We start from the raw sequence: 27007 nt of genomic DNA, 5'->3' as shown, positions 1-27007 counted from the left end.
CTAGACTTTACCTCTGACTCTGTAACCTGGACACACTCACCTCTTATGAAGAGAACCAGGAAGCAATGCAGCAATTGCCAAGACCCTGGCACACTGAGGTGTTTAATCAATGTTAGTGCCCTGTCCTTCCTGCCCCACCTCCCCCACGCCATGCATTTTTGACGACTGATGTGAACACACCCACAGCCTCACCTCTGAGGGGGAGAAAAGGCTAGGAGGGAGAAGAGTCTGCCAGACCAGTTCCCCCGCCCACGAGCCCAGGCCCCCAGGCCAGCACCCCGCACTGTGCCAGGGCTCCTGCCTCAGCTACCTGCCACTCCCCACTTGCATGTTGCCCCTGACATAAGTCTGAGCCTGAGACTGGAGGGTCATCCTATCAGCCGCTCCTGGCTGTGTCTGCCCTCTGACCTCAGACTTCAGTTCACAGGCTGCCCTCTTGCCCCCTCCCTGCTGAGCACCCCTCTATAGCTTAGGGTCGTTTCCTTCCACTCTGTGGCCACTGCCTCCTGGACAGGGGATGGCAGAGGAAGGTAGAGGTGGAGAAGAGAGAGGGGGAAGTCGCTGAGCACAAAGCAGAAGAGAAGGAAGGACCCAGATCAGCTCCACAAAAGAGACCGGGAACCACGGAGAGGGCTTGCTGAAAAGCATGAGTAAGACTTTCTGCCCACACCCTCCCACCCCTGGACCCTCTTCAGCTCAGAGTGCACTCAGTGCGGATACTATTAATAAAGCACTTAACATTGGCAAACTCCTCCCCCGCTTAATGCCTTCCTCACAGTGGCCATCAGGAGAGGTCAAGGGAGTGACCCCCAGGCCTTAAAAAAAAAAAAGTCACAACTCAGAACTTCTGGACTGGGGAAGGAAGGGGATGGGGAGAAGTCCAGGCTCTAGGGACACAGCCTGGCACAGGGGTCCTCTGCAGGTCCAGGCTTGGCCATGGATCAGTCTGGCTACCCAGATATCAGTGGGTGCACAGGCCCCCAAACCCCAGCTCAGGAGAGGCTATAAAGACTGGGTAACAAGGGCACAGCAAAAAGAAGGCAGGCTTCGAAGCCAGACAGACAGGGGTACGAATTGAGGTCCTGCCACCAGCTGTGCAATCTCTCGGAGTCGATTTCTTTGAAAAAAGATAATACCCGGTAGCACCTGGGTGGCTCAATCGTTAAGTGTGAGCTTAGGCTCACACTTCGGCTCAGGCCATGATCCCAGGATCCTGGGATCGAGCCCTGCATCGGGCTCCCTGCTCAGCAGGGAGCCTGCTTATCCCTCTCCCACTCCCCCTGCTTGTGTTCCCTCTCTCGCTGTGTCTCTCTCTGTCAAATAAATAAATAAAATCTTAAAAAAAAAAAAAAAAGATAATACCCATTTCCCACGCTTACAAAATTAAATGAGATAACTTATATAAAGAGCCAAACCTGGTACATAGGCACATTTAAGAAATGTGAATCCTCTTTGAACTATCTAGAACCGTGGACTAAGAGCAAGTTTTTGAGACCAAGGCCCACAATTTGTGAAAATTAGAGGTGGATGCCTGACCTGTTGTTCCGATCTATAACATCTACTGATTTTTACCATCATTTAAACCTAAAAAACATCCTGCCGAACACTGTTACTTACCTGTTCTGCGTATATATGTCTGTGTCAAACGTACATGTCGCATATCTCTGACTCAATTGTAAATTGCTCCAGAAAAGGGATCATACGTTATACCTCTTACGTGGACCCTAAAGATTTGATTCCCAAAGTGTGTACCTTTATAGGATGTTATAGGTGTTGCTCCCAAGATGGGGTAAAGGAGGTTGGGAAAATCTGGGTTATACAAAGTTTAGCTCAGTTCTTGATTCTCAGTGTACTAGGGGCATTGTGAATTTGCAAGAGGGGGCATGGTTCGAAGCTTTCCCCAAACATATTTTGATTAGTCGAAGCCCCCCTCCCCCACCTTGCTTTCACTGTCTCTTTGAGGAACAACTCTGAGATTGTAGCTCGTGGGAAATCTAACTCTTCAGTAACACCGTATGGGCATAAAGTAGCTGTTCAATTTTAGGAAAAAAGGGTAGAAAATGTATGAAAAAGGACAGATTTCAGTATCCAATGGATGTTCTCCTATCCTATCCAGTGCAGTGGGGACAACCCATGTGTTGATTAGCCAATTGGAAAAGTTGGTTGAAGAAAGGAACAGCCATTAAAAAGATACATTTTATTTTAATTTAGAAGATACACATATATATTGATTTGCTAATGTCTTGATAGAGGGCCACGATCTTTCTCTGAGGAGAGGTTGTCCTTTTACTTGCACAAACCTCTCCTATAATAGAACATCTATAAATTCCATCTTTATTTAACATTGATAAGAACTTTGATGTCTGGGAAGTAACCCGGCTGTAGGATCTTTCTAGATTTTTGTTACGTATTCCAGCCACTTACATTTGTCCCAGAGGTCCTCACTACACGGCATTTTTAAGGAAATCAGAGTCTCAAGTCTTTCCAAAGCAGTCCAGTTAGTTTGCTTAGCAAGAATAACTTTCTTGTTGCACTTATATTTTATTGGTTTACAGAGTAACTGCATTACATCATTACACTAACACATGTAACTGGCATAAACCAGTCTGGATACAAACAGTGCCGACTTCCTGATAAGCAGATAAATGGTCTAATGAACATTCTACACGGTAGCCTATTCATCTCGAGCATCCGGGACGATGTGAAGGGCAGTGTCGCGGTTTGCAGAAGAAACGGAGAGCATTGTAAATCTACAGTCTCCGTTAGTAGAGATTGTTTGTTCAAACTTCTGTAGTGAATCCTAGTCTTTCCTGTTGTCTTCTTTCCCTCAGGGAGAAGTTAGTATTCTTTGATTCCTTTTGTCCTGTGTCTGAGGCTTCTTGTCACTTCCACTGTTGTGTGGCATTAGGAGCCACAGAAATGGATTCCGATGACAGAGTTCTCCTGAGATGGGACTTAAACCCCAGAGCCTTTTCTGTCAGGCTGCAATGAGAGTGGGAAGGTCTCATCCATTAGCTGCTTCCTCTGGGGTCCCTGAAGAATCCCGGGATATTTTCTTGCTATTGCATTTTTGGCTCAAAGAGGCCAAACTCCTGCCGGAAGCAATCACTCCCCAGCAAACCCAGGCTGGGAGAGAACCCCCGCAGAGGGTCCTCTCCACAGAGGATGGAGGGAGAGGGCTACTCTTCCTGCCTGGCTTCTGCCCCCATCCCCTCTGCTCCGGACCCCAGCGCCCCTCGCCCTGGCCCCATCATTCTGCTCATTCCCATCCAAAATATGGCTGATCTCTGTGTCGCTGCCACCAAAGCACGGGAGCAACATTACAGAATATTCTCTGCATGTGGGGAAATCCCAGAGAGGAAACCAAGCCCCAGCAGGTCCCGCCTCACATCAAAAGAGCCACGGCATTCGCCACTGCGTGGGGCCAGATTCATGGGGAGCATCGTCAGGCACCATCTCATATAAGCCACCCAACCAGCAGAGGAGCTGGGTACTACTATTGCCCTCATTGTTTTTTCAAAGATTTTATTTATTTATTTGAGAGAGAGTGAGAGAGAGAGATCACGAGCAGGGGGAAGGGTAAGAGGGAGAAGCAGGTTCCCCCCTGAGCAGGGAGCTCGATGTGGGTGGGGCTCGATCCCAGGACCCCAGGATCATGACCTGAGCCGAAGGCAGATGCCCAACCAACTGAGCCACCCAGGCGCCCTGTTATCCTCATTTTACCAGTAACAAAACTAGACTCAAAGAAGGGAACACGTTCCCCAACATCTCGTGGGATTTGAACCCAAGTCTGTGGCGCCTCGGGGCTCTAGTTCCTCACCCACAATGCTCTGCATTGACCCAGGAAACCAGAGCAGCTCTCGACTCCCACGCAAAGTCTAGGTGAAGCAAAGAGGACCCCCAGCTCTCAGCAGATGCTGTCAGCAGAGGCTCTCCATGGAGACACAGAGCCCTGTCCTGGGAAGGGGGCAGGAGAGCTGTCTGCCAGCCCTAGTTTTCAGATATGGTGAGGCCGCCCCACCATCCCTCCCTTCGCTCTCCCTTCTCCATCCCTCACATCCTCAGTGCCGGGATGGCGTCCGGCCAGCGTCACAGTTGTACCCTGCTCGTCCACCCCGCCTCGCGCAGCTGAGGGCCTGGCTCCAGCGCCCTCGTATGAACTCTGCGGCTGTCACAAAAGCCGAGCGCACAAAATGCACCGGGGGCCTTCTCTCTGTGACTTTTTTTGAATTGAAATATAATTCACATACCACCATCCACCCTTTGTAACTAAAGTCAGAGATTTTTTTAGTATATTTAGAGTTGTGCCATCATCCCCACTGTCGAATTCCAGAATATTTTCATCCCTGAAAGAAATTCTGTACCCCTTAGCTATCGCTCCCCGGCCCCTAGAAACCAGTAATCGACTTTGGGTCTCTATGGATTTGCCGATTTCAGATCTTTCACATGAATGGAATTTATCATACATGGCCCTCTGTGAGTGGCTTCTCTCACTTAGCAGCAGGCTTCCAAGGTTCATCCGTATTGTCACATGCTTCAGGGCTTCCTTCTGTTTCATGGCAGAACGGGATTCCACTGTACGGACAGTCCACACTTTGTTTATCCACTCATCAGCCGGCGCACGTGGGCTCCTCCCCGCTGGGGGATGCCGGCTGCCACACACCCGGGTACAGCTTGTGCCCTGCCCATGGGCTCCCGGCCAAGGAGGGTGTGTGGACGTGAAGTCCAGCTGGTTGCCTCTGTGCCTTGGTGTGATCTTCAGTGACTCAACAAACATTCTTTGTGTGTCTTGCTTGCCACCTTCCCTGTGCCTAGCATTGTATTAAGCCCCAAGGACCTATACATCGATCCCTGTCAGAGACCCACTTATGGGATCCATCGCCAGCTGACTTGGAAACGGGGATGTCTCTTACAAACAGAAAGAGTGTGGTCCATGGAGCGGGCGTGGTACAGGGAGGCAGGCTCTGGATTTGAGTGTCGCACCCCTTCTTACCTAGCCAGGGGACCTGGGGCAAGTTGCTGGACCTCATCAGGTCTCAGTCTCCTCTGCTCTAAAATGGGAATCACGATATCCAGCTCATAGCAGTGTTGTGAGGATGGAATAAGATGAGTGTGAAAGTATTTTGTCCCGATCCAGACACAGCTACTGTTGCAAATGCTTCCCGTCTCACTCCGGGAGTCCCCGTAATCTGCCCTGTCTCAGAAAAAGCTGAGAGAAATCTTGACACTTCTCGGGAATCTGTGGGGAAAAGTAAGAAAACTTGAAAAGCAAAAAAATAGCTCAGAGAGACTTAGAGAGACCATTTTTGTTCCAGAATATATTTTTTTTTATTATTTTATTTTATTTTATTGTTATGTTGTCTGCTACTTTTTCCTTTAACTTTGTCACATGGTCTGAAATTCCACTCATCAGAGATCCACTTAAAAGTACCCAATGCCTGTCAAAAACAGGTACCAATGGAGAGGCCGGGATGCCATCATTCATTCACAGCTTTAGTATGAATTAGTTCCAAAGCTTACTTTTTTACTCCCCCTCGGCTAAGATCAGCTTCATGGGAAGAGTGCCAGTGCTTGTTAGTGGTAGCAAATGAAGATTAGAATATTGTTTAACACAGCCTTTTGAGGAGGCAAACCAGTGGGGTGCCAGGGGAAAGGTTTCTAACAATTGTTCTTCACCTCTCCGAGGCCCCTGACCTTTTGAGAATCTGATGAAAGTTTTATCTACATCATCATGAATATAGTTTTAAGAGATTTGACCCTGAAGTCCTAGCAGCCAGAGGCCTCAGATTCGGAAGGCTGACGGCAGGGTCACAGGACGGCCCTGGGGCTTTGAGAAGAGGCGGAGAAGTGGAAGCAGGGCCCAGGAAAAGGCAAGAGGATGAAGTCTGTGCTCACCCATCTCGGAATTTCCTCAGATCTAGCCCGCCCCGTGAAATTAGAGCAAGATCTGTGGTTTGTCCCTGAGTCCTGTAGGCTCCTTTCCACCAGAACACAGATCTTTAGCTAAATCAGCCTTTGGGGGCTAGCCTGGAAAGCTAGCTATTAAAGAAATAACTTGTTTCTATGGGAAAATGTGACCTAAGTTCCAAATACCGTATCTATCCACTAACACCTAAGTTTCGGGTATGAGACATGACTCTAGCACTCGAGGAACTGATAATTTAATTGGGGAAATAAATTATACACGTAAACCATGAGCAGTCAACCCATGATATAATCAAGTATTAGCATGCGCGCACACACTTAAGGGGTCCAAGAATGGAGGAAGCAATACAGGTGAGAGGAGTTGGGCCATCTGTGCTGGTCAGACACATCCAGATTAGTGTGTCCAGGACTGAACATCACATTTCAAAAGGTCCTTTGCCAAGTCGTGTCCAGAGAAGAGCAGCCAGGGTGGGGAAATGTCTGTTCAAATGACTTTTAATGGGAAACGTGTCATATGATGAATGGTTAAGGGGGCTAGGGATGTTCAGTCCGTAGAACCCCGTTCCTCTAGGGCCAGCATCGTATAGTATAAGGAACAAGGGATTTGGAGGCAGACAGACCTGAGATTGATCCCAGCTCTATTTTTTTACTCGCTCTATGACCTTGAACGGGTCAACTAGCATCTCTGATGTTAATTTCCTCTTCATAAAGTAGAGATAATATACCCACCTATGGCGAAGATGATCAATAATATGTTAAAAAGCACAGTGCCTGACAGATGGTCTGGCCCAGAGGTGGAGCAGACGTGGTTAAAGATATAGGGGGTGTGAGTCTCAGCTCTGCCATTCACTGCTTGGGTAACCTGGAGCCTGTTCTTTAACCCCTCTGGGCTGGGTTTTCTCACGCATAAAACGTGAATAATGTTGCCTGCTTCATAAGTGCCTGGGAAATTCAATGAGAATACATGGCAGGTACTTTGACAGAGTACTCGTGAATATTGTAAGTATTCAAAGTTAGCCAAAAACTGTAGGCATCCAGTAAGTGGTGATAACTCTTGTTATGAAGTGAGAGGCAGTGCTATAGGCTTCTGTGTGACTCCGGAGGACAGCCTACGCTCTCTGGCTGGATGAGTAGGGAGAAGACTTGCATTCGGTAGAAAGACCCTCCCAACCATCAGCGCAAAGGGCTGCCCCTCTGTACGTTGGCACCGCAGAGCCTTGCTTCCCCGCCTTCTTCAGGACGGCGCACACAGAAAATGATAGGAAACCAACCAACCACACTGCTTGCCGCTGGAGACCAGCTGGGGGACTCCCACTGGCCCAGACCCCACCGAGCCACCCCGGCACTGTCTCTGCGCACTGGTAACTTGTTTGGGGGCACCACTGAAAGCGCTGGTGTCAGGGACGCCTGCCCAGTGGGAGAGATGGCCTCGGGGACTTCCAGGGCTCTGGGCATGAGTGAGATGTTGCTTTTAACAAGCCCTGCACAGGATGCTGATGCACAAAGTTAGGGTTTAGCGGAGGACCTGGGATCTGGGCCAGGCCTGGCAGGGTGGCTACGGTTTAGGATGGAGTAGGAAGAGAAGGAGGAGTTGTCTGGATGAGAATTCTCTCCTGATTGACCATCAGTGGCCCTGTCTGGCCCATGATTGTTGCTGACCAAAGAGACGGACCCCTCCTCCTAGGGTCGTGAGCATGAAATCCTCCTCTCCCCTTCCTCACCCCCCTGGAGCCTGGGGAGCTGTGTGGCTCCTTGCCGTGCCACGACTGCTGTCTCTCTCCCCTGCTGCTCAGGCATCTGTATGTAGAGCTTCAGTGGAAGGTACACTGGGACCTGGAAGTCAGGCTGGCCGTGGCTCAGCTGCATTCATCTTTCTGTGCCAGAGAAACATGAAGTCTTAGATGCCTGCCTGTGATGTGAAACTGTTTTCTCCCACCCACCCTTCACTGTAGGGACAAAGAGAGAACAGACCCCTGGAAGCTACCCTCAACTCCCCAGGACAGATGGAGAGTGTTGGAAGCCATAGTCCCAGGGTGTGGGCCACACCGGCTGTTTGAGCAGCAGGGAGTCCCAGGGAAGGAGGGAGACTGGTGGTCTCCATCAAAGACAGGGTCTTGTTGACAACTGGCTGGTCAGCTGCAGGGTTGGATGGAGCTGGTCCGAGAAGACTGGGGGTGTGGGGGGCCGCTAGCTTGCCCTGAGCCCCGGGACACTCCACGGGGGGCCTGCAGCTCTCAAAGATTCCACCTGAAAAATGGCCAGGGGAGATTCACAGCTTCCCAGCATCCTCCCAAGAAGCCTGAGACCCAGGCTAGGGGAAAACACCCCATCATATGTGCACAGGGGCTGGAGCAGTCCCAGAATCCAGGAAATAAAATGATTTGAAAGAAGGAGCGCATCTCTCCATGCACGGAAGGAGCTGCTGGGGGCTCTCGCCATCTGTCAGAAAAACAACCCGTGGCTTTCACACAGAGGGGGCCACATGTACCAAGCAGCAGGTTTATTTTATTTGTTATTTATTTATTTATTGAAAAAACACTCACAGAGTGCCAGGCACCGTTCTAAGCACCTTTCAAATATTAACTCGTTGAATCCTTATGACCACCTCGGGCAGGTGGAATTATTTTCCCCATCTTACAGAAGACGAACCCGCATAACAAGCTCAAGGTCTTGAGCTGGTGAGAGACCAGTATTCAAAGCCAGACAGCCTAGCTCTGGAGTTCATGTTCTTACCCACTTCTTACTGTGCTGCCCCGAAGACTCCTCTAGAAAGCTGGCTGGTGTGCCTCCATAGACCCTAAGCACCCCACTCTCCTCCCCACAAACCTGCATGGAACAATCACTTGCAGGAACAGCCCTTGCAGCAAGTAGAGCAGCCTGATTCTGGGGAGAATTCCCGGGGAGTCCGACTCACTGATGCTCCCCACCCTCTCCCACTCATCTTCACTCGCAAAGGCCCACAGGGAATGGTGACAGCCACCAGTTACCCCCTTAGGTTCCTATGACCATCCATTCCACAAATACATACTGAACACTTAGCACATGCTGGACGTTTTCCTTGGCACTGATGAGGTGGGGGTGGAAAGAAAGGTGGGGGTCCTTTTCCTCAAAAAATGCAGCATGTCTGGTTGGGCTGACAGATGACTAAACAAATCATCCATGTAGCATGTGAAACCCTGGGTAGGGTCAGCGCTTAGCTCATAGGAGAGGTGTCTCAGTGGGCATGAGGCACTGGGGGCAGGTTAGGAAGGACCAGTCTTGCTTGCTGCGGCAGGAAGGATGGACTGAAATAGAAACCAGAGGGAGGGAGAATAGTTCCAAGATTGCGAGAGGGTGAAGAACCAAGAGGCGGCAGATTTTTTTATAAGGGAAAACTATGCAGCAATGAAAATGAATAGCTTCAGTAATTATAGATTAGTCTCACACCTGTACTGTGGAGTGAAATCCTGCATGCCAGTGGATTCCATGTATATAGGGTCCAAACACCAGGCAAAAGTAAACTATAATGTTTAAGGATGTAACATAGATAGGAAAACTATAAAGAAAAGCAAGAAAGTAATTACCGTAAAAACCAGGTTATCTTTGGGGAGGATATCTTTGAGGGTAGTGATTAGGAAGGGGTACAAGGGGGGCTTTTGGGTGCTGGTAGTATCTTATTTTTTGACCTGAGTTGTGGTCCCATTGGTGTTTGTGATGATAGATAAAGCTATACATTTTAGTTCTCTGGACCTTTCTGTGCAGGTATAATTATAAGGGGGAGGGGAGTAAAAAGGAGAGATAAAATAATGGAAGGTCTGCAGGAGGTGCATGATAGTAAGAAAGAAGAATTCCTCTGGTGGCTTACTGGGCTTCTCTCCACTCTAGAAGACTTGTTTTTTCCCACTTAGCATCTGTGAAATCAGGGTGCACCCTGCCATCAATGGCATCTCAGATGTGATGAAATGTGATTGTTTTGGGGCCCCTCACCATGCCGACTGCCTCCGTGGGGTTGGCGTCTGACCCTCCTAGAGCAAGGCCAGGCCCTCAGAGTTGGGGCTGCCGCAGGGTGCGTGCCCACATTTGGTCAGGAGCCAGAAGGGAAGACGGCTGTCGTTGATGCCAGTGTGGTGCTTGGTCTTGGAGGGTAAGTGGGGAAGGAAATCTGGCTCCAAACCCTGCTTCACCAGCAGCACAAGGCCACGGATGCCAGCAGGCCCCCATTTGCCCTGTGCTCTGCCCCTCAGTGACTGGCCAGCCTCATGCTCATCTGCTTGCCCTGGGAGGAGGAAGGACAGTCTTGGGGTGGGCTTGGAGTGAAGGGAGTGGCCAGGGACCCATGAACCAGCCCTGGCCACACTTCTTCCAGACCCAGCACTGCAGGTGGAACTCAGCCTTCAACTGAAAGATGCCTTCAGCTTCAATTTAGGGCAGGGGAGACCTGAGTTAGGAGGCTGCAAAGCAAGGTATCAGAAAGAGGCAGGAAAGAGTTTAGGTCAGATTTTGGAGGAACTTCCTGATGGCAGCTGGGCCACCACGAAACACCCACTCTGTGTAAACTCTGCAGTTCCTTTCTCTGGAGACTGCACAGCAGGCTCTGTGACATCTGGGAGGCTTCGCTACATTGTCCAGAGTGAGTCCGTGAAGCACACATGCTTTACCTGCGTTATCTCATTAAATCAGCCCCCAAGTCCCAGAGGTACACGCTATTCTGTTATTTCCATTTTAAGCCAAGGAAACTAAGGATGGGAAATGGAGAACAACAAATTGCCAAGCTCACAGAGCTGGTAAGTTGGGGGGTGCAGGACTTGACCTCTCCAGAGGCCGTGTTCTTGACCACCAGGCAGCTCTGCCTCGTCGCATGAAGCTCCATGCCCACCCTGAGAAGGATCTGTCATTTTCTGGTCCATTCTGTATCTCTTTTTCTGGAAGGATTATCTGCTTCCAGAAAGCTGCTGCCTGCTTCCCTCCCAACTCCAGAGGAGTTCTTCCAAACAGTGCCCAGAGAGTGGCTACCATGGCTTGGGGGCTTACCACGATCTCACTTGATTCCTCTTCCCATCCTTGGCCCGGAGCCTTTCCAATTGTGCTAAAAGTAGCACTGAGCAAATCGAGGTCTGTCCAGGAGCCAGGACTATTTTGACTCTGTCCTCAGGAATCATCTGGTCTAAGGCATGTACAAGCTGGACTGCTCCTGTGAGCACTCAGATGTGGTGCCAGGAATGTTCTGGCCGACACACCTGTCCCCAGAGCTGGGCCAAAGCTGCCACTAACCCCATGGCCCCCACCACGTGCCTCCTGAGATGCTGGTTCCAGACGGGATGGGTGGTGGGATTTGCACGGTGGGAGGATAAAAGGTTTATTTTGCTTTATGTCCTCATACGAGGACAACCAGCCAGATTCCGTGACACTGCCTCCCACCCTCTCCATTCAATGAGAGCATGTTAACCTCTGGATTTACGACATCCACTCAGAACGGAGGCCTGCGCCAGGAACCTCCTTAGAGACAGCACACACTATCCCTCCATGGGAGGCTGAAGGATTTCCTTCCCCGGAGGTCTTTAAGAGTAGAAGAAGAGGGCGCCTGGGTGGCTCAGTTGGTTAAGCGACTGCCTTCGGCTCAGGTCATGATCCTGAAGTCCCGGGATCAAGTCCCGCATCGGGCTCCCTGCTCGGCAGGGAGTCTGCTTCTCCCTCTGACCCTCCCCCCTCTCATGTGCTCTCTCTCATTCTCTCTCTCTCAAATAAATAAATAAAATTAAAAAAAAAAAGAGTAGAAGAAGAGACTTGCATCTAGCTGGCTTCAGTGTAAGTCTTGGTGCAAGGCTCGTGCCTGGAAGGCCCATCCCTGCCTTTGCTGGGATGGCTTGGCCGTTCTTCAAAGTCCAGCTGAAGTGCCACCGGGAAGTCCTCCCTGAGAGCAGCTCTCCAGTCTCGTAGGGAGACCTATTACCATATAGCAGGCTAAAGGCCATTATTCAAACACAGCCATGACGAACTCTGCCCCAGGAATTTGGGAAATGCCTCACAGAGGATCTGATCTCTGGCAGGTCTTTCCAGAAGCTCAGAAACACACACAGTGGAAAAGTGGGGGAAAGAGCGTTGCAGCAGAGGGAACAGCAGGTGCAAGAAGGCATGAAAGGGGCTAGTGCAGTCCGGGTAGACCAGAGAGTTGCCCTGTTTTTGCTGGGTTCACAGACCAAGTGGCCATGGACAGGGAGGCTGCGTGGCTCCTTCTCACGGCTAGGGGAATTGGAACTCCATGCAGCAGGAAAATAGGGCATGGGCCCCACCCCTTCCCCAGAAGGTGTTGGAAGCATGGAGCCCCCACTCCTTTGCACCCTGGGGCCTGCAATCTCACCTCCCAGCCTTCTTGTGTTCCTTCCCAGTCAGGAAGAAGTTGTCTCCTAGTTGACCTGGGTGGTGGTCCCATTGGTGTTTTCCTCCTTGTTAGAATCTTAATATTGGATGAATCCCAAGGCCCAGCTGCCCTGGCATGGTGGCCAGGGTCAGAGGTGTGAATTAAAACAACACATGACCCTGACTGTCTTGGTCAGGGGCTGCTGGGGTCAACTACAGAGGTTGCTCGCCTTTGTCGTTGATAATGAGAGCACTTCCGAGGCTGTTGCCCTCACGCTCATTCCTTAGACAGCCTTAAGCCCCTCACCCACATCATCCCATAATAATAGTGTGAAGAGCCACCTCCTCGCAAGCACTTTAACAAGTACAATTTCATTTAATCACTAGACGACTTTATGATGTAGGGCTAAGGGACATGCCTGAGACCTCACAGCATGTCGTGACAGAGCCAGAATCTGAGGCCCAGTCTCTGGGACTTCAGAAAGCCCAAGCAGCTCTGTGTAATGCCACCTCAGTCATGAGGAATGGCCCTGGCTGGAGGAGGCTGGACAGCTTGGTCCTCTGCCCTAAGAGGCCCAGATCTCCCCTCGCTTCAGGGCAAGGCTCCCACCCATTCCGATACTCATCACATCTTTACTGCATGCCTACTGGGTGCAAGGTGTGGGTGCGGGGACCTGGGGGAGACACAAAGACGCAGAGACCCAGTTACCATGCGGCTCACCACCCAGGGGGACCCACAAGGACCCCTATTCCACCATCACCCCAAACTTTCTCATCTTAATGGGACCTGTGCAGCCTTCCCAATGCTGTGGCCAACGCATTTCTCCTTCTAACCTTCTATAGGGCCCATTACCCAAACCACCCAACCTTTGCTTTTTTTCTGCTTTCTTTCACTCAGGAGTCATTTGCATGTCATTTGCATGTGGAAGGCACTGGGGATACATTAATAAGACGAATTAATAAGACATGGTCTCTGCCCTCATGAAGCACAGTCTAAGAGTGGGAGACAAGCATGTCATCAGTGCAGGGACTGAAGTGCCCGGGGACACACCACTTCCTCACTCACCACCACAAAGACACAGACTCAGTCTTACAAAGTGGCAGCATGATTAAGGGAGGGAGACTGGACCAAGATGAAAAGAACTGAGTCCCAAGCTGGTGCCACCCCCTGAGGGAACACTGGAGAAATTACTCAGTTTCTTCAGCTGTAAACTGGGAATAACAATACTTAACCTGCCTACCTGATAAAATGTTAGCGATGTGCTTTGTTAAATGAAATTAAGTGCACGACAACCTTTCACAGGTTACCGAGTGTTCTACAACTAGTAGTTATCATTATGTTTATCTTCTGTCTCCTGGGATGCCTGCATAAATCTGGGCACAGAGTAGATATGCAGTAAATTTCAGTCAATTTAAATTGAATTGGTTCAGATACCCCCATTTACCACCCTCTGATAGTCCTGTGGGCTTTTGAGGCCATAGTCAACCTAATACTAATAATGCTTGACCTGCCTGCTGGGGGTTGGCTGTGAGGACCAAGTCAGGATGTGAAAGTGCCTTGGAAGCTATCGATATAGGACTGTACTGACTCTTGGGAAAGCAATTTGGTCTCCCATCTTGGGGGGAGGTTGCACTGAGGGCCTGATGGTCCTGACTGTGGAGCCACAGACATGGGGTAGCCTCCCCCAAGCCCTAGTCCCATTGCTTTTGGGAAACAAAAATTGTACTTTCCCCAATTAGGCTCCCAAACCGCTGGGCTGCCTGGGCCAAGATAGCGCCTGTGACGTAGGCATGGTCTCTAGAGGGACCAGGCCACCATGTGCCCACCCCGCATTAGCCCTTCACCTCTCATTTCAGCACCCCTACCCCACGGAGGATGAGAAGAGGCAGATCGCAGCCCAGACAAACCTCACCCTCCTGCAAGTAAATAACTGGTGAGTTATCACCCGCCCAAAGGCTCTCAGATCCGGGGGCCACTTGCTTGACAAGAGAATGCATAGCAGGGAACAGAGACAGCTCAGCCCAGCCCAGCTGCCACAGCAGTCCTCCCCTTTGGGCTAGAAGCAGAAAGCTAGAATCAGCCCAACTGCCTAGAGCTTCATCTGCAGCTTCTCAGTGCCCTCTGCTGGGAGATTGTGTCAGGAACATCACTGGAAGCTTCCTGCTGAATAGAAAGCCCAGCCCTGCCTGCACTGCAGACACACACAGGAGGAATGCAGGCGTCCAAGTTCTGGAGGAGCCGCCAGTGGTCATCTGGTCTACCCATCACCTCTGTAAACTGAAAAACTATAACATTCTGCAAAGCTGGGGTGGGAAGGAGGAGGGAGAGTTGGCTGTTCTGACTTCACAGGCATCTGTTTTCCCCTTCTCTGTGTCTGGCTGGGTTGTCACAGAAATCTCAGAGAGCAAGGTCTGGTTGGGTGCGGGTAGACCCAAGATTTGGAGTCCCTGATCTGAGCCCTGGGCCCTGGAGAAAAGTCAGGGTTTAGTGCTTCTAAGGGGACCCCTACTTCCTCTGTTCAATCCTGATGAGTCCTGAGTAGAGATTTCTGACCCTCCTCATGCATCCTTCCCATGCTGCTTTGTGGTTACCAAGCTCCAGGTGATTCCATGAGCCCTGCAGTGCCCAGGGCTCTTCTCCCAGCTAGGCTTTCACACCCTAGATGAGCCCCCAGTCTGTTCTGTACAGTGGATCAGCCTATGAGAGTCTGGAAGAGGCTCTCACTCCCTGTACGGCGCACGCGCACACACACATGCACATGCACACACACACACAAACCCCACAACCCCGGGGGTGGGGGGCGACTAACCAGGTCTCTACCTTCACCCCTGAGCAGGTTCATCAATGCCCGGAGGCGCATCCTGCAGCCCATGCTTGATGCCAGCAACCCAGACCCTGCCCCTAAAGCCAAGAAGATCAAGTCGCAGCACCGACCCACCCAAAGATTCTGGCCCAACTCCATTGCTGCAGGGGTGCTGCAACAGCAGGGCGGAGCCCCGGGAACAAACCCTGACGGTAAGAAGCGGGTGTGGTGTGCTCTAGCCTGGGGCTGGTGGGCGGACCTCCTGGACAGGTTCTGCAGAGATGCAAGCGCCGGCCAGCCCCTTGCCTGCGTGGCAGCGACAGTGTGGTCACAATAGTGATCTCCATCGAAGGGTGTGCGCAGGCCTGAAAGAGGGGGATGTTTTTGCATATATTTTTCACAAACCAAAAAGCAACCTCACAAAGACGAGTGGGAGTCCATGGTCATCTGAGTCAATGACTGCTCAGCAGAGCCCCCTCCTCACTCCCACACCCTCCCGAAGTTCTGTCGCGCCCATGAGTGTCTGCACGGCTCCCTAGGAGCCGGGGCCATCTATAAATACCGAAGCAGGCAGCTGGCTTGTGAACGGAGGCCAGGAAGAGCTTTGTTTTCCCAGCTTCTCCATCACATCCTCCATATACACTTTTCTAATTGCCGGTCGCCTGGTGCACAATGAATAATTCAATGAGCCAGACATTTTATAGCTTGGCACGTGAAGATAGCTCTGTGTGGGAAGTGGAGTGGAGGTGTGTGTGTGCATGTACATGCCTTCGTGTGCATATCTATGGTTGCGTTCAGGTTCCTCTGTGCTGGCCAATTGCCATGTCAAGTGTAGCGGAAATACACAGATTTTGAGCTAGATGGACCAAGGGGAGAATCCCAACTCCATCATGCCTGACCGTCACCTTGAGCTAATGCCTTAACCATCTGAGACTCAGTTTCCTCCTCTTTAGAATGGGGATGATAAGACCTACTGTACAGAATTGTTAGAAAGTCAAAGTCTTTAAAATCCTTACCGAGAAGATGCTCAGTGAACGGTAACTAGGAGCGCTGCTGCTTGGGATGGGGCAGGGAGGGGCTAACAAACGCATGGGCCAGGGGACTTCCCACCTGGGAACTGTCGACCACTCCATGAGCCAGTCTCTGCCACTCTATCCAACACTGAGGTTCCTGCGCCTGACCCTTGTCTTCTCCTCTTGCGTAGGTTCCATCAGCTTGGACAACCTGCAGTCCCTGTCCTCAGACAATGCCACAATGGCCATGCAACAGGCCATGATGGCTGCACACGATGACTCATTGGATGGGACAGAAGAAGAGGATGAGGATGAGATGGAAGAGGAGGAGGAAGAGGAGCTGGAGGAGGAGGCCGACGAGCTTCAGACGACAAATGTCAGCGACCTGGGCTTGGAACACAGTGACTCCCTGGAATAGTTGGCAGCCCAGATGGCACTGGTCACCGAGCAGGAGAGGAGTGTCGTCAGGAAGGCTCCAGGGTGGGAGGGAGGGGGGCACCGCAGGCAGCACCGAGGAAGTTGGCCCTAGCTTCCCCAAATCAGTAGCTTGAAGAAATGCAGAGGAGACACCTGCTCCTTCCCAACTACCAAGCTTCAATGAGCACCCCAGCCCCACTTCCCTGAACTGCAGAGGACTCCGTTTGTGGGGCCGGTCAAGCAGCCTACACGGAACGGCAGGAGTGAGAGCTGGACTCACCAAATGCCTAAGGACAGATGGCACCCATGCCCCGCCCCCCACTGAAGGACTTGAGTTGTTTACAAGCCCTGTACTGTGAGGCGGATCGGTGCTGTTCAGAGTGAGCCTTGCCAGGGACAGAGTTAGGAGGAAAGGGAGAGTCAAGGGGGTCTGGGTTCCACCCCTGTGAGGTTCTCAGCTCCTTGACAGACATTCAAGGGCAGGAGGAGCCCAGACGCATCACCAGTGGCTAGCAGAGTGGGAGGCCCTGAGGCGCAACATCCTGCATATCGGAGCGGGACCTGGGCTCCCGAAGGCTCCAGCTCATTCCTCCAAGAACCTGTCTCAGGCATGGGCAACCGTGGACTTGGGAGAGAGGGCAGGAGCCACCACAGACACCTTCTCTCTCTCTCCCCCCCCCCCAGAATGAATGGTAAGCTGGCAGGCTCGGATTGTAGGGGGTTAAGAGGAATCCCTTCCCCCGGGTTGGCTCCAGGACCCAAGGAGATGGCAGAACCTGAGCTAGGAGCCATATCAAGATGACTTTGGGGACCACAGCCATCCCTAGGTGGTCACAGAACTCAGCTCCTGTAACAACAGGACAATGGTGTCTTATCCCAGATGTTCCAGCCCTCAGATGGAGCTCCTCAGATGTCCCGGCCCTCAGCCCCCCATGGCTGTCCCCTTGCTCCCAGGCTGGCTCCACCAGCCCCCATTTTGCTCTCTTCTTCATTCTATCCTTCAGAGAAGGCAGAAGAAACATTGGAAAAGAAACATCCAGTCCAGTGGGAAGCCAGGGGTTGGAGAAGGTGCTACATCCCTCTTCCCATCAATATCCGAAGTGTGGGCGAGGGCCCAGAGAAATGGTGCCCCAGCGCTAAGTGGTGCCCCACCCCCACACACCTGGTTGATCTACCCACCACCATGACACACAGCACTGGAGGAACTGGGGCTCCCTCGAGGAGGAGGCTTTCCATCACCTGCCCTAACTCACACCCTCCCACCCCAACTTCCAGGCCCCCATGATTGGCACCCCTCCTCCCCTCTTCTCCCACCCCTTGGCTGTGAATGACAGGACTGATCACACGTGTGTTTTCCATTGGATTTTAATTTAATGGACTTGCCGTTTCATTTGTAAATTGTGCATTGGCCATCTCCTTCAGTGGCAGGATGCGAGTGGCTACCTGGCTCAACCTGAGGGGACCCTCAGGGCCCTCTGGGGCTTCCCCTCCCCCACCTGGTTGGGGTGGAGCAAAAAGATGGTCGCTTTCCTGAGGTCTCCCTGAAATGAATGTATTTCTCCCCCAAAAGAGCTGATATTTAATGTTTTAATAGGGATTTTTGAGAAACAAATAACCTTATTTATAATCTGGGTGATCCAATCATTTTTTACTCCCTTTTGATGCCATAAGTAGAGGAAAGTCTAGCTTTTTTGGCGTGAGACTTTTGCAATGTGCAGTGGGATAAAATACATTTCCTTTTCTGGTTCGTCTTTCTTGTTCTCTCTCTCTCTCTCCCTCACACATCACACACACACACACACACACACACACCCTTTCACCTACCACTTTGGACGGCAATCCACCCAGCACAGGCAAACGGCACACAGGCCCACACATCCTCCTCCCAGCCCCTCCACCTGCCTAATGTTATGCAACCTCCCTCTGATGTATCCACCAAACCAGTACCGAATGTGGCCGAGAAGTTTTCAGTAAATCTTATTACCTACCATAATTCTGGTGCGCAATTCTTTTTCCGTGGTTAGTGGTTAGTGGGACCCTGGACCGGAGAAAATTTGGAGGCCTTAGCCTACCTCTTGTTGAACTAAATACCTATGGAAGGGAACAAGGTAGAAGGCTCTCTGAGTGACCTCAGTTTACCTGTCTGGGCAAAAAGACAGCCACGTTTGGCATACGTGTCCGGCTCAAAGACAAAGAGAGAAGAGAGAGAAGACCGGAGGACGCTCTGCACTGCCCTCTCCTGGCAATTCTCCCCCATAGCAGTGGCGCGCTCAGAATGCGGTCCCTTCCTGCACCATACCCTACCTCCTTCAAAGGCCTTTGCTTTTCCCCGAGGCATCCTAGGCTCCAAGGGTTTTCATCCTCAAAGCTGGTGGCACCACTGCCTCTCCCCCAGTTCTCCCACGTCCACCCAGGGCCCAGGAATTGGAAAGGAGAGGAAGTCTTGACTGTCGCTTTTAATCCTAGAGCTGTGTCCAGAGAGGAGCCTGCCCTCTGAACCCCAGGGCTCAGCACTGTATCCCCCAGGGGCAAGTGGAAACTTAGGCACAGCTCCTAACCCCAAGTAAGCAAGCTTTCTTGTTACTTTCAGCCCAGAGTTTTCCTTACCTGGGCACTGTTGGTGAGATGTCCAGGGTATCGGTTTAGGAGCAAGAGGGGCCGTCCCTTGTTCACATTCACAAAGGCCGGGGAGTCTGCACTTACCTGTGGACACCCTCCAGCCAGGCTGAAAGTGGGGAAGGGAGTGCTCACATGGGCAAAATGGGCCTGCACGCAGCCCTGTGCTCCCTAGGTCACCGCTCTCAAAGACCCCAAGCCTCCCGTCATACCGAGAGAGTCTGCAAACACAGACCGCCACCGCTAGGCAGTAAAAAAGTCTCAAGACCCGCAAGAAGAGGGTACCTTAGAGCCCCATCTCCCAGAGCTGGGAAACCAGCAGACTTTCAAAGAAGTGTTTTCCAAGGAAGACACTGTTAAAAGACATGCCATCAAAAAAAAAAAAAAAAAAAAAAACCACACACAAAAATACAAAAAATCTGTGGCCAGATTAATCTAGGATGAACTGCATATTCTATTTTGCTGGTGGGGTTCCATAAGGCACACCAGCATAGTAAAGGCTCTGAGGAGTCCTGCAGGAAGAAACCTGTTTATCCTGTTCTCCAGATTTATTTGCCTTTTTTTTCAAGTAGTATCTATTCGAGTTTTACTGGTATTCCACAAAATACAGTCTACGCAACACTCCTCTAAGAAATTACAGAGTAGCTGCCGCAGCCTCTCTCACCCCTTCCTCAGTTTTTCCATCAAGTTCTGGCAGCTTTTCAACCATGCTACCAATGAAAAGGGGGTTTCCCAAACCATTTGCGATGCGGCAGCCACCTCTCTCTCCGTGCATGACCAAGTCCTACGCAACCCACGGAAAAGATGTGCCACAGTCCCTGTGGAAGTACGAGAAAAGGGACCACGCAGGAGGGGACTGGGTGCTGGTGTCAGGACCCTGGAAACCGGGCCGGCAGACTTCTGGCCCCAACCCCTACCCCAGCAGGGCAGACCTTTCAGGTTGGAAGCTTCCTTCCTGCTCCTGGGAGCTGATGGCCAGAGCAAGAGCTATACTGTCTTGACCAAGAGATCCCTCTGCTACCTTGAACACGGCCAGATGAGGGCAATGGTTCTGTCACACTCACTCATTCACCCGACGTGTATTTACTGAGCACTGACTCGGTCTCAGGCAGTTTCCGATACAGAGGATACAACTGTGATCAACAAAGACGAAGTTCTTGCCTTCAGGGAGTTTACACATCCTAGGAAAACACTGAGACTGAATGTGTGTTGGTAACATCCCCCTACTGGTTATAATATGACCTCATCCTGGTCCAGTGAGCTCAAACGTGATCGTTCAGAGTTGCAAACAAGACTCTCAGGTCCAATGTGGCGTTCGGATCAAATACAGCTCCCAGATATGTTCTGTTTGGACCAATATTGTTTCTAAAAATTTTTGTGCCAACATTTAAAAGATAGAGAACTGCGACTCAGGACCTATATTCCTACACAGACACATCAGGGTGTAATCGAATCATTGCTACCCCTTATGATGTGCTCTCCAGGCTGTCACGACATTGGCCATGCACGTGGTCTCCCCAACATTGACACTGAGTGCCACTTGCCACGTTCAGGTCAGGTCATCACTGCTTGGTTGCTCATTGGTTAATTATGCTCCCCACTCCCTTTTATTTTTTTCCTTTTTTTTTTTTTTGACATTCCTTCCAATATCTGCATTCTTGCTTTTAAGAAAGGAACTATTTCTCCATACCCACTGCTCCATCAAGTGTGATAAAACAAAACAGTCCAAGAGGCTCTGCCTTTGGAAAAAAAAAAAAAATCCGAGAGAACGTATCTGTGGAAGTGAAGATATTCCTACCTTTCACTGCAAAGTATGCCTGTGTCCCGCATCAGACATCTTCACTCTTGTTACCTGCCTACCTGCCCTCTACAGGCAAACGTTAACCCTGGGGCATAAAACCTGCCAGCGTTGCTTGTTATATGCAGATTTGATCGCGTGACCGACTTTTTCCCAGACTCCAAGGCGAGATGCCTAAGGACTTTGAGAAACACTACTCTCAGAAAATAGTTTTTGGAACACCTGTGTGGCTCAGTCGGTCAAGCAGCGGACCCTCAGTTTCGGCTCAGGTCATGATCTCAGGGTCGTGAGATCCAGCTCTGCCACGGGCTCTGTGCTGGGTGTGGAACCTGTTTAAGATTCTCTCTCCCTCCCTCTGCCTCTTCCTTCCCCCCACCCACCCCTCCGCCCTCTCCTCTCAAAAAAAGAAAGAAATAGTTTTATGTTGCCTTTTAGAAGTTACTTGTTTATAGCTGCTCCCTTTAACTTCCTTTCGCTATATAGACTGCAGCCCCGTTATTCAGCCAGTGAGATTCGCAGATGTCTACTAGGTATCTGGCATCATACAGGGGACAGAGGGCAATTCAACTTTGCAGAGCCTCACGGGCAAGGGATCGAGCAGGACTGGCAGAGAGAATGCCGATCAATTGCGTCATACTCTGTGCATTTCCACTCTGACATCTTATTTCCATCCCACAGATGAGGCAGATCTTACTATACCACTTTCAAGTGTACATATCTTATAGTTTTATATTTCTCAGCCTCTCCTGGGCCAATCTCATTTAGCCCCCTTGCAAATTAAATGCATCTCATTAAAGCGAACCCATTTAGGGCAATGCCCTTCAGGTGTGTGCATCTTTGTACATCTTTCATTTTAAGACAAGTGTTTGATTTATTTTTCATCTCATTACACTCTTTAAAATTATGTGCATCTCATTACACTCAGCGCGGTGAGACGACTTATTTCAGGTGTAGACATTACACCCAGTATTATCAAGCAAGAATATTTTTTTCATTTCATTACAAGCCTTACAATTTATGTACATCTCATTACAATCAGCCATTTAAGACAATTCCCTTCAGTTGTGTATATCTCATTATACCTTTTCATTTTCAGATTTTTTTTCATCTTATTACACCCAAGCATTATTCAGAGAACTCACGTCAGGTGTGCATATCTCACATCCACCTGTTATTTTGTGAATTTCAGGGTGGTGGTTTCTCCCACAGCATTGCAAAATTTTCATTACATGGAACTCATTTAAGGCTGGCTCCGCCCCCCCATGGGCCTCCCATGCTCCTTTGCAGGGAGAGGAAGAGCCCTGGGTTCTCCAGGATTCGGTCAAGACTCTGCTAAGAGCTTCCCCTGAGACATACACGGACCATCTAAGTTAACTTCCTCACTTGCACATTGAGGGGTTAGAGGAGATGGTCGCTAAGCTCCTGTCAGTTGATGCTTCATGAAACTAGTCCTGCGGATGATGACGTGGGTCCCCAGCTTCTCCTGGGGGGTACTGCTCCACTCTCTGGACAGCCCGCCACCCCTGCTGGAGACATCACCGTCCCGGCTTCCAGAAGCCAGGGGGCTTCACGCTTCTGCTGCCCTCTGACGGGGTCTCACTGTGTATCCACGCAGGGTCACATTTTGGAAGGAGATGGAATAAGTTGGCTCTCGTGTTGGAATCTCCCAGCACCTCGGGGCCATAGGCATCCTTGCCTCTCGTGCAGCCCCACCCAGGAACTCTGGGCCCAGAGCACCTGGAATTGCTGGGTGGCCATCTGGAGCTGCAAGTGCCCAAGTTCTGTTCTCTGCTAAATCAGAGGCTCCCGGGCTGGGACCAAGGTAGGTGCATTGTAGACAGCACCCCAGCGAATCTGAGCCCCTGCCTCACCCAGGCCCGATTTCAGAAAAGGGTCTAAGGTAGCAGGTGCCCTGAGCAGAAAATGCCTGATGCTCTGAGTATTGCCCCTCCCAGGGGTGTTTGTCCACAGCAGGAATCCAAGAAGAGAGGCAAAAAAATCATTTCTTAGCCCGGAGAGGGTCAGGAAACCCAACCTGCTCGACCCATATAGGAACACACACACCGTATATTGTCATCTGCCTTGACTGTCCACCCCCAGCCTTCAGGTGCCCCATGCCTCCCAGGCGGAAAGGCTACATGGTACCCAGAGCCACTCAATCCCTCCGCCTTCCACCAGGTTCCCAGATCTGCCTTCCGGAGACAGCCCAAAGAAGCAGAACCTCTCCAGACTGGTTAAATGTGGTCTTCAAGGCTTAGTGAATATGTGGGGAGCAGCATTTTAGGAGACCTGCAATGCCTTTCTCGAACCTCTTGAACTAGTCCTCACGTTCCCACCTGTCTGGCCTAATCATAAGGCACGTGAGGCTTCTCTGGGTCTGGGGTGGTCTGTGTGTTTCCTCTTCTGTCGCTCTACTTGCCTCCTTAGCAGTGAAAATAGAATCTTTTCGCTAAGTGCGGAAATACCTGGGACTTTTCACCCTCCCTCCTGCACCACTCCCCTTGAATGAACCTGCTGAGAAATCAGAATATGACCCAGCTCCTGCCTCTGCTTTGTCTCCTTGTCCAGGAGTGCCCGGAGGCCACAGGCTATAGAACCAGCAGGCGCCGTACTCGCTGGGCCACCAGAAAGCAGGATTTAGTGAGGATAGAGGGTAGGGGCTAAGGCTGAGTTTAGGGGAATAGCCCACTCCTTCTCTTGTTTTGTTTTCAGGTCCTCTGAGCCTATGGGATTGAAAACATGATCAGGTCCCCAACAATAGAAAGGCCACAGCACCCGGCCCTTTCTCTATGTTCCTCGAAGCTTACTAGTGAAAAGTACAATTTATGGAGCGTTTCGCAGATAGGCGAGACACTGTATTCAGAATAACCCTGGGACAATTACTGATATTAGTATTCCCATTTTCAAAATGAGGAAACTGGGGCTCAGAGAAATTATTGTCTCAAAAATGATTTAGCTAACATGGGGGCTAACCGGGTGGTGCAGTCATCTGAGCGTCCGACCCTTGGTTTCGGCTCCGATCACGATCTCGGGCTTGTGGGATCGAGCCCCACTTTGGGCTCCATGCTCAGTGTGGAGTCCGCTTCTCTCCCTCTCTCTCTGCCCCTCCCCCTGCTCTCACTCCTGCTCTCTTTCTCTTTCAAATAAACAAATAAATCTTTTTTAAAAAATTATTTAGCTAACACGTAGTGGAGCTGGGATTTGAACCCAAGGCCAAAACCCATGCTCCTCCTATGAGGTAATTTGTCTCCCTAAGCCCCAGTGTGACCAGGGCCGGCCTTCAGGGTCAGAGGCAGAGGCCCTCCTCTTCCCTGCAATCTCAGACATGCCTGCATCCTTGCACCTGCCTTCCATTCTCTCCTCTGAGGACCCCACATGCAACAGCATTCAAAGATGTGGGATCCAAACCTTAGCCTGCTTCCCCCGACCCAGCAGAGCACCTACCCCATAGCCCACCAGCTCCTCACTTGAGCGACTACATCTGGGGGAGGAGCGGGGGGGTGGGGGAGGGACCGGACCTCTGCACACTTTCCTAGGAGCTGTGCTTCGGAAGGGGGGCCCCAGAGCTCATCTTAGAGAAGAGGCTGCTGTTGACCATCCACATACTGGGATAAAGAAGTGGGCAACAGCAAGGCCAACTGGCCTGTGGCTAACGGCTGCTTGGGTGTGTTGTAGACCGCGGCGTGAGGTCGGGAACCACTGAGGCCCTGCGATCTGTCGGTGATGACAGCTGACATCCAAGCCTCCTCTCCTACCTGTGAGGTGACTCCTTCCCTCCCATTCAGAGGACAAGGCTAGGCTCTTGGGCTCTTAGGCTTGACTGCTGAGAGTAAGGGCAAAAGCAGGTTGGAAGGGAGATGGCAGAGAATGTGTCCCCAGACAGAGCGGACGGGCCGGCAGCCCAGGGGCACTGTCAGACCGGGCAACCCTCCACAGGGAGAACACTGTTGGAGGAGGGGAGGAGAGGATGGGGTAGAAACGCCCCGGACTGGAGCCCAGACCCCCGCTCTTCCTCTAACTTGCTTCTGCGGTCTGCTGCCAGGCAGGTTGTAGGGTGGAAGAGAGAATGAGGAGGGGGACATAAGCGTAGGGGCAAGAGCCAGAGAGAGGGAGGGAGAGAGGAACTAGATGTGCATGTGTCTCTGGGGTTTTTCAGACAAAGCTATTATCAAAATGCCAACCAGCTCCTGCCTGGCCAATTTGCATACTCCATGCTGTGCTCGCTGAAGCAGGATGAATATGCATGAGGGCTTGGGCGGGGTGTGGAGCTGCTGGGCTGTGGGCTAAGGTGGCTCATTGTTCTTTTAACAGAAAGGCATTGATACAAAGCCAAGGCACCTTTCTGGTCAGCAGAGGGGCCTCTGCTTCCCGTCCCTTCTCGAGGGAGGAGGCGAGCGAAGCTGAGGCTCAGACAGAAGGCCTGGAGACTATCCTCTCATCCTCTCAAGGAAATAAATAATCAGGCGCCATCAAGAACGCAAGTCTCTTCTCCAAGAGCAGCATTTAATTACTCTGCCCTCCACGCATGCTAATCACGGAGGCTGGCTCGGTGATGGGACTCACCTCTCCCTATTTTGTGCTCCTGCTGCAAGGCAGGCTGGGCGCCCCGGGGTGCTCCGTGCTCTTGGGCCTTTGGTGAGACCCCCGATGCCACGGTGCCTGGGTGAGGTGGGAGGCAGGACACTGCGGGTGCTTGGAGCAGGCACGGAAGGACTGGGTGCTCATCGGAACCTGATTTATGGTTCCTTCTGAGACACCTGCAGGATGCGCCTCCTCACTGACCATCCACATCTCTTCTTCCCTAGCCACCAGCTAGACAAAGTCGTCCTCCAGACCATCCAGCAGGCACGAAAAAGCTCTCTTTAATTTTTCAAAGCCAATTTGTCCCACAAACGTTGGGGCCACAACACTCTTCCCTGTTAGCTTTTCCTGCTGAGTTTTCACACCTGTCTCCCTCCTGAAAGAGAGACGAGGCCAGGGAATGTTTGGAAAACGGCTTGTCCCCCCGTGGTTGTTTGTTTCAACCGCATGTAAACGAAGGCTGGTGTCCGGCTCTACCGTGGAGTTTCCTTACCCAGACTTGATCACGTGACACTTGGCAAAAGCCACACTGGGGGCCTTTACCACGTCCCTCAAAGCCCACCTGCTACCTACTGAGGAGGCTGCCCGCAGACCCGGGCTCCCCGGTACCCTCGCTGTGTGCGGCCAGCCGAGACTGGACTTGAGTCTGTCCACAAGGGCCACCCGCAGTCTGAAGCGTCAGTCCCCCTTGGGGCGCCTCCCCCGCGCTTCTGTAACCAGAAGGATGAGCAGAGGGGAATGCTGGGGGCGGGGAATCGCGTTCACCTGAGCACCACACTTCGCACTCAGGTTCAGCCTCCATGCAAAGCTTCTCCAAACCTTAACGCAAATACCGATTGCCTGGAGAGCTTGTTAAATGCAGATTCTGATGTGGGAGGTCTGGGCCGCGGCGTTTTCTCACAGTCAGCTCCCCACGCTGAGGAGCAAGGATAGAGGGAAGGACATGCACAACCATGACAATCAGACCGAACATTCCCCGCTAAGACTGCTGATGGGGACAAAAGGCGAGACAAGAGGAACCACTGTCCCCACCTTTGCCTGCTCACCTCCTCTAGCTTGAGTGTATCCCTGACACTTGAGATTTATTTTTAACTGCCAGCAACTTTGATTAGCTTGTCTCTGCTTCCTCAGACACCTGCTGGCAGGATACACTGGGGGAAGGAATGGCTGACCCAGATCTGACAAATGCAAGGCAGGAAGAAAAGCTCTGGAGGATTCTCTGCTTCCTTTTTGCTGAGACGGGTGAAAAACCCCCCAGCCGGCAAATGACCTGGCGCCCCCAGTGACCCTTTGCATCCTTAACCACAGTGCCAATGAATGCAGAACTGAAGTCCTCTCCTGCTGTCAAAGCCCTGGGACTCGTCCGTGTTGGCCCCTAAGGATCTGCATGGGTGCCTGTGGTTGCTTGGATTCTCCCATAGCAGCCAGGGCTCTACCCGTGTTGACATTCTGCTCCCGGTGCATGCCTGAGCTAGAGCTGCAGGCCCCGGGACAGCTTCCCTGGAGGACTAGGGCCC

At 51.4% G+C, this 27007-nt stretch overlaps 1 protein-coding gene across 13 annotated transcripts in view; it reads left to right on the top strand.

Moving 5' to 3' along the window:
* PKNOX2 (PBX/knotted 1 homeobox 2) overlaps positions 1 to 19509 on the top strand; it is a 308095-nt gene extending 288586 nt beyond the window's left edge. For all 13 annotated transcript variants that reach the window (XM_054512208.2, XM_064577276.1, XM_064577273.1 and 10 more), the window contains 3 exons: positions 14119 to 14195; positions 15099 to 15277; positions 16270 to 19509. In XM_054512208.2, the coding sequence (XP_054368183.1) occupies positions 14119 to 14195; positions 15099 to 15277; positions 16270 to 16496 (483 nt within the window). In that variant the 3' untranslated portion in view covers positions 16497 to 19509. The remainder of the gene's footprint in view (positions 1 to 14118; positions 14196 to 15098; positions 15278 to 16269) is intronic.
* The last annotated feature ends 7498 nt before the right edge of the window (positions 19510 to 27007 follow it).

The sequence above is a fragment of the Mirounga angustirostris genome, unplaced genomic scaffold (genome assembly GCF_029215605.1).
Source record: "Mirounga angustirostris isolate CCGP_5_RB_7025 unplaced genomic scaffold, mMirAng1.0.hap1 SCAF_13, whole genome shotgun sequence".
In the NCBI taxonomy this organism is placed as follows: domain Eukaryota; kingdom Metazoa; phylum Chordata; class Mammalia; order Carnivora; family Phocidae; genus Mirounga; species Mirounga angustirostris.
The sequence above is the reverse complement of the archived record's forward strand: the minus strand, read 5'-3'. Positions and strand labels throughout refer to the sequence as shown.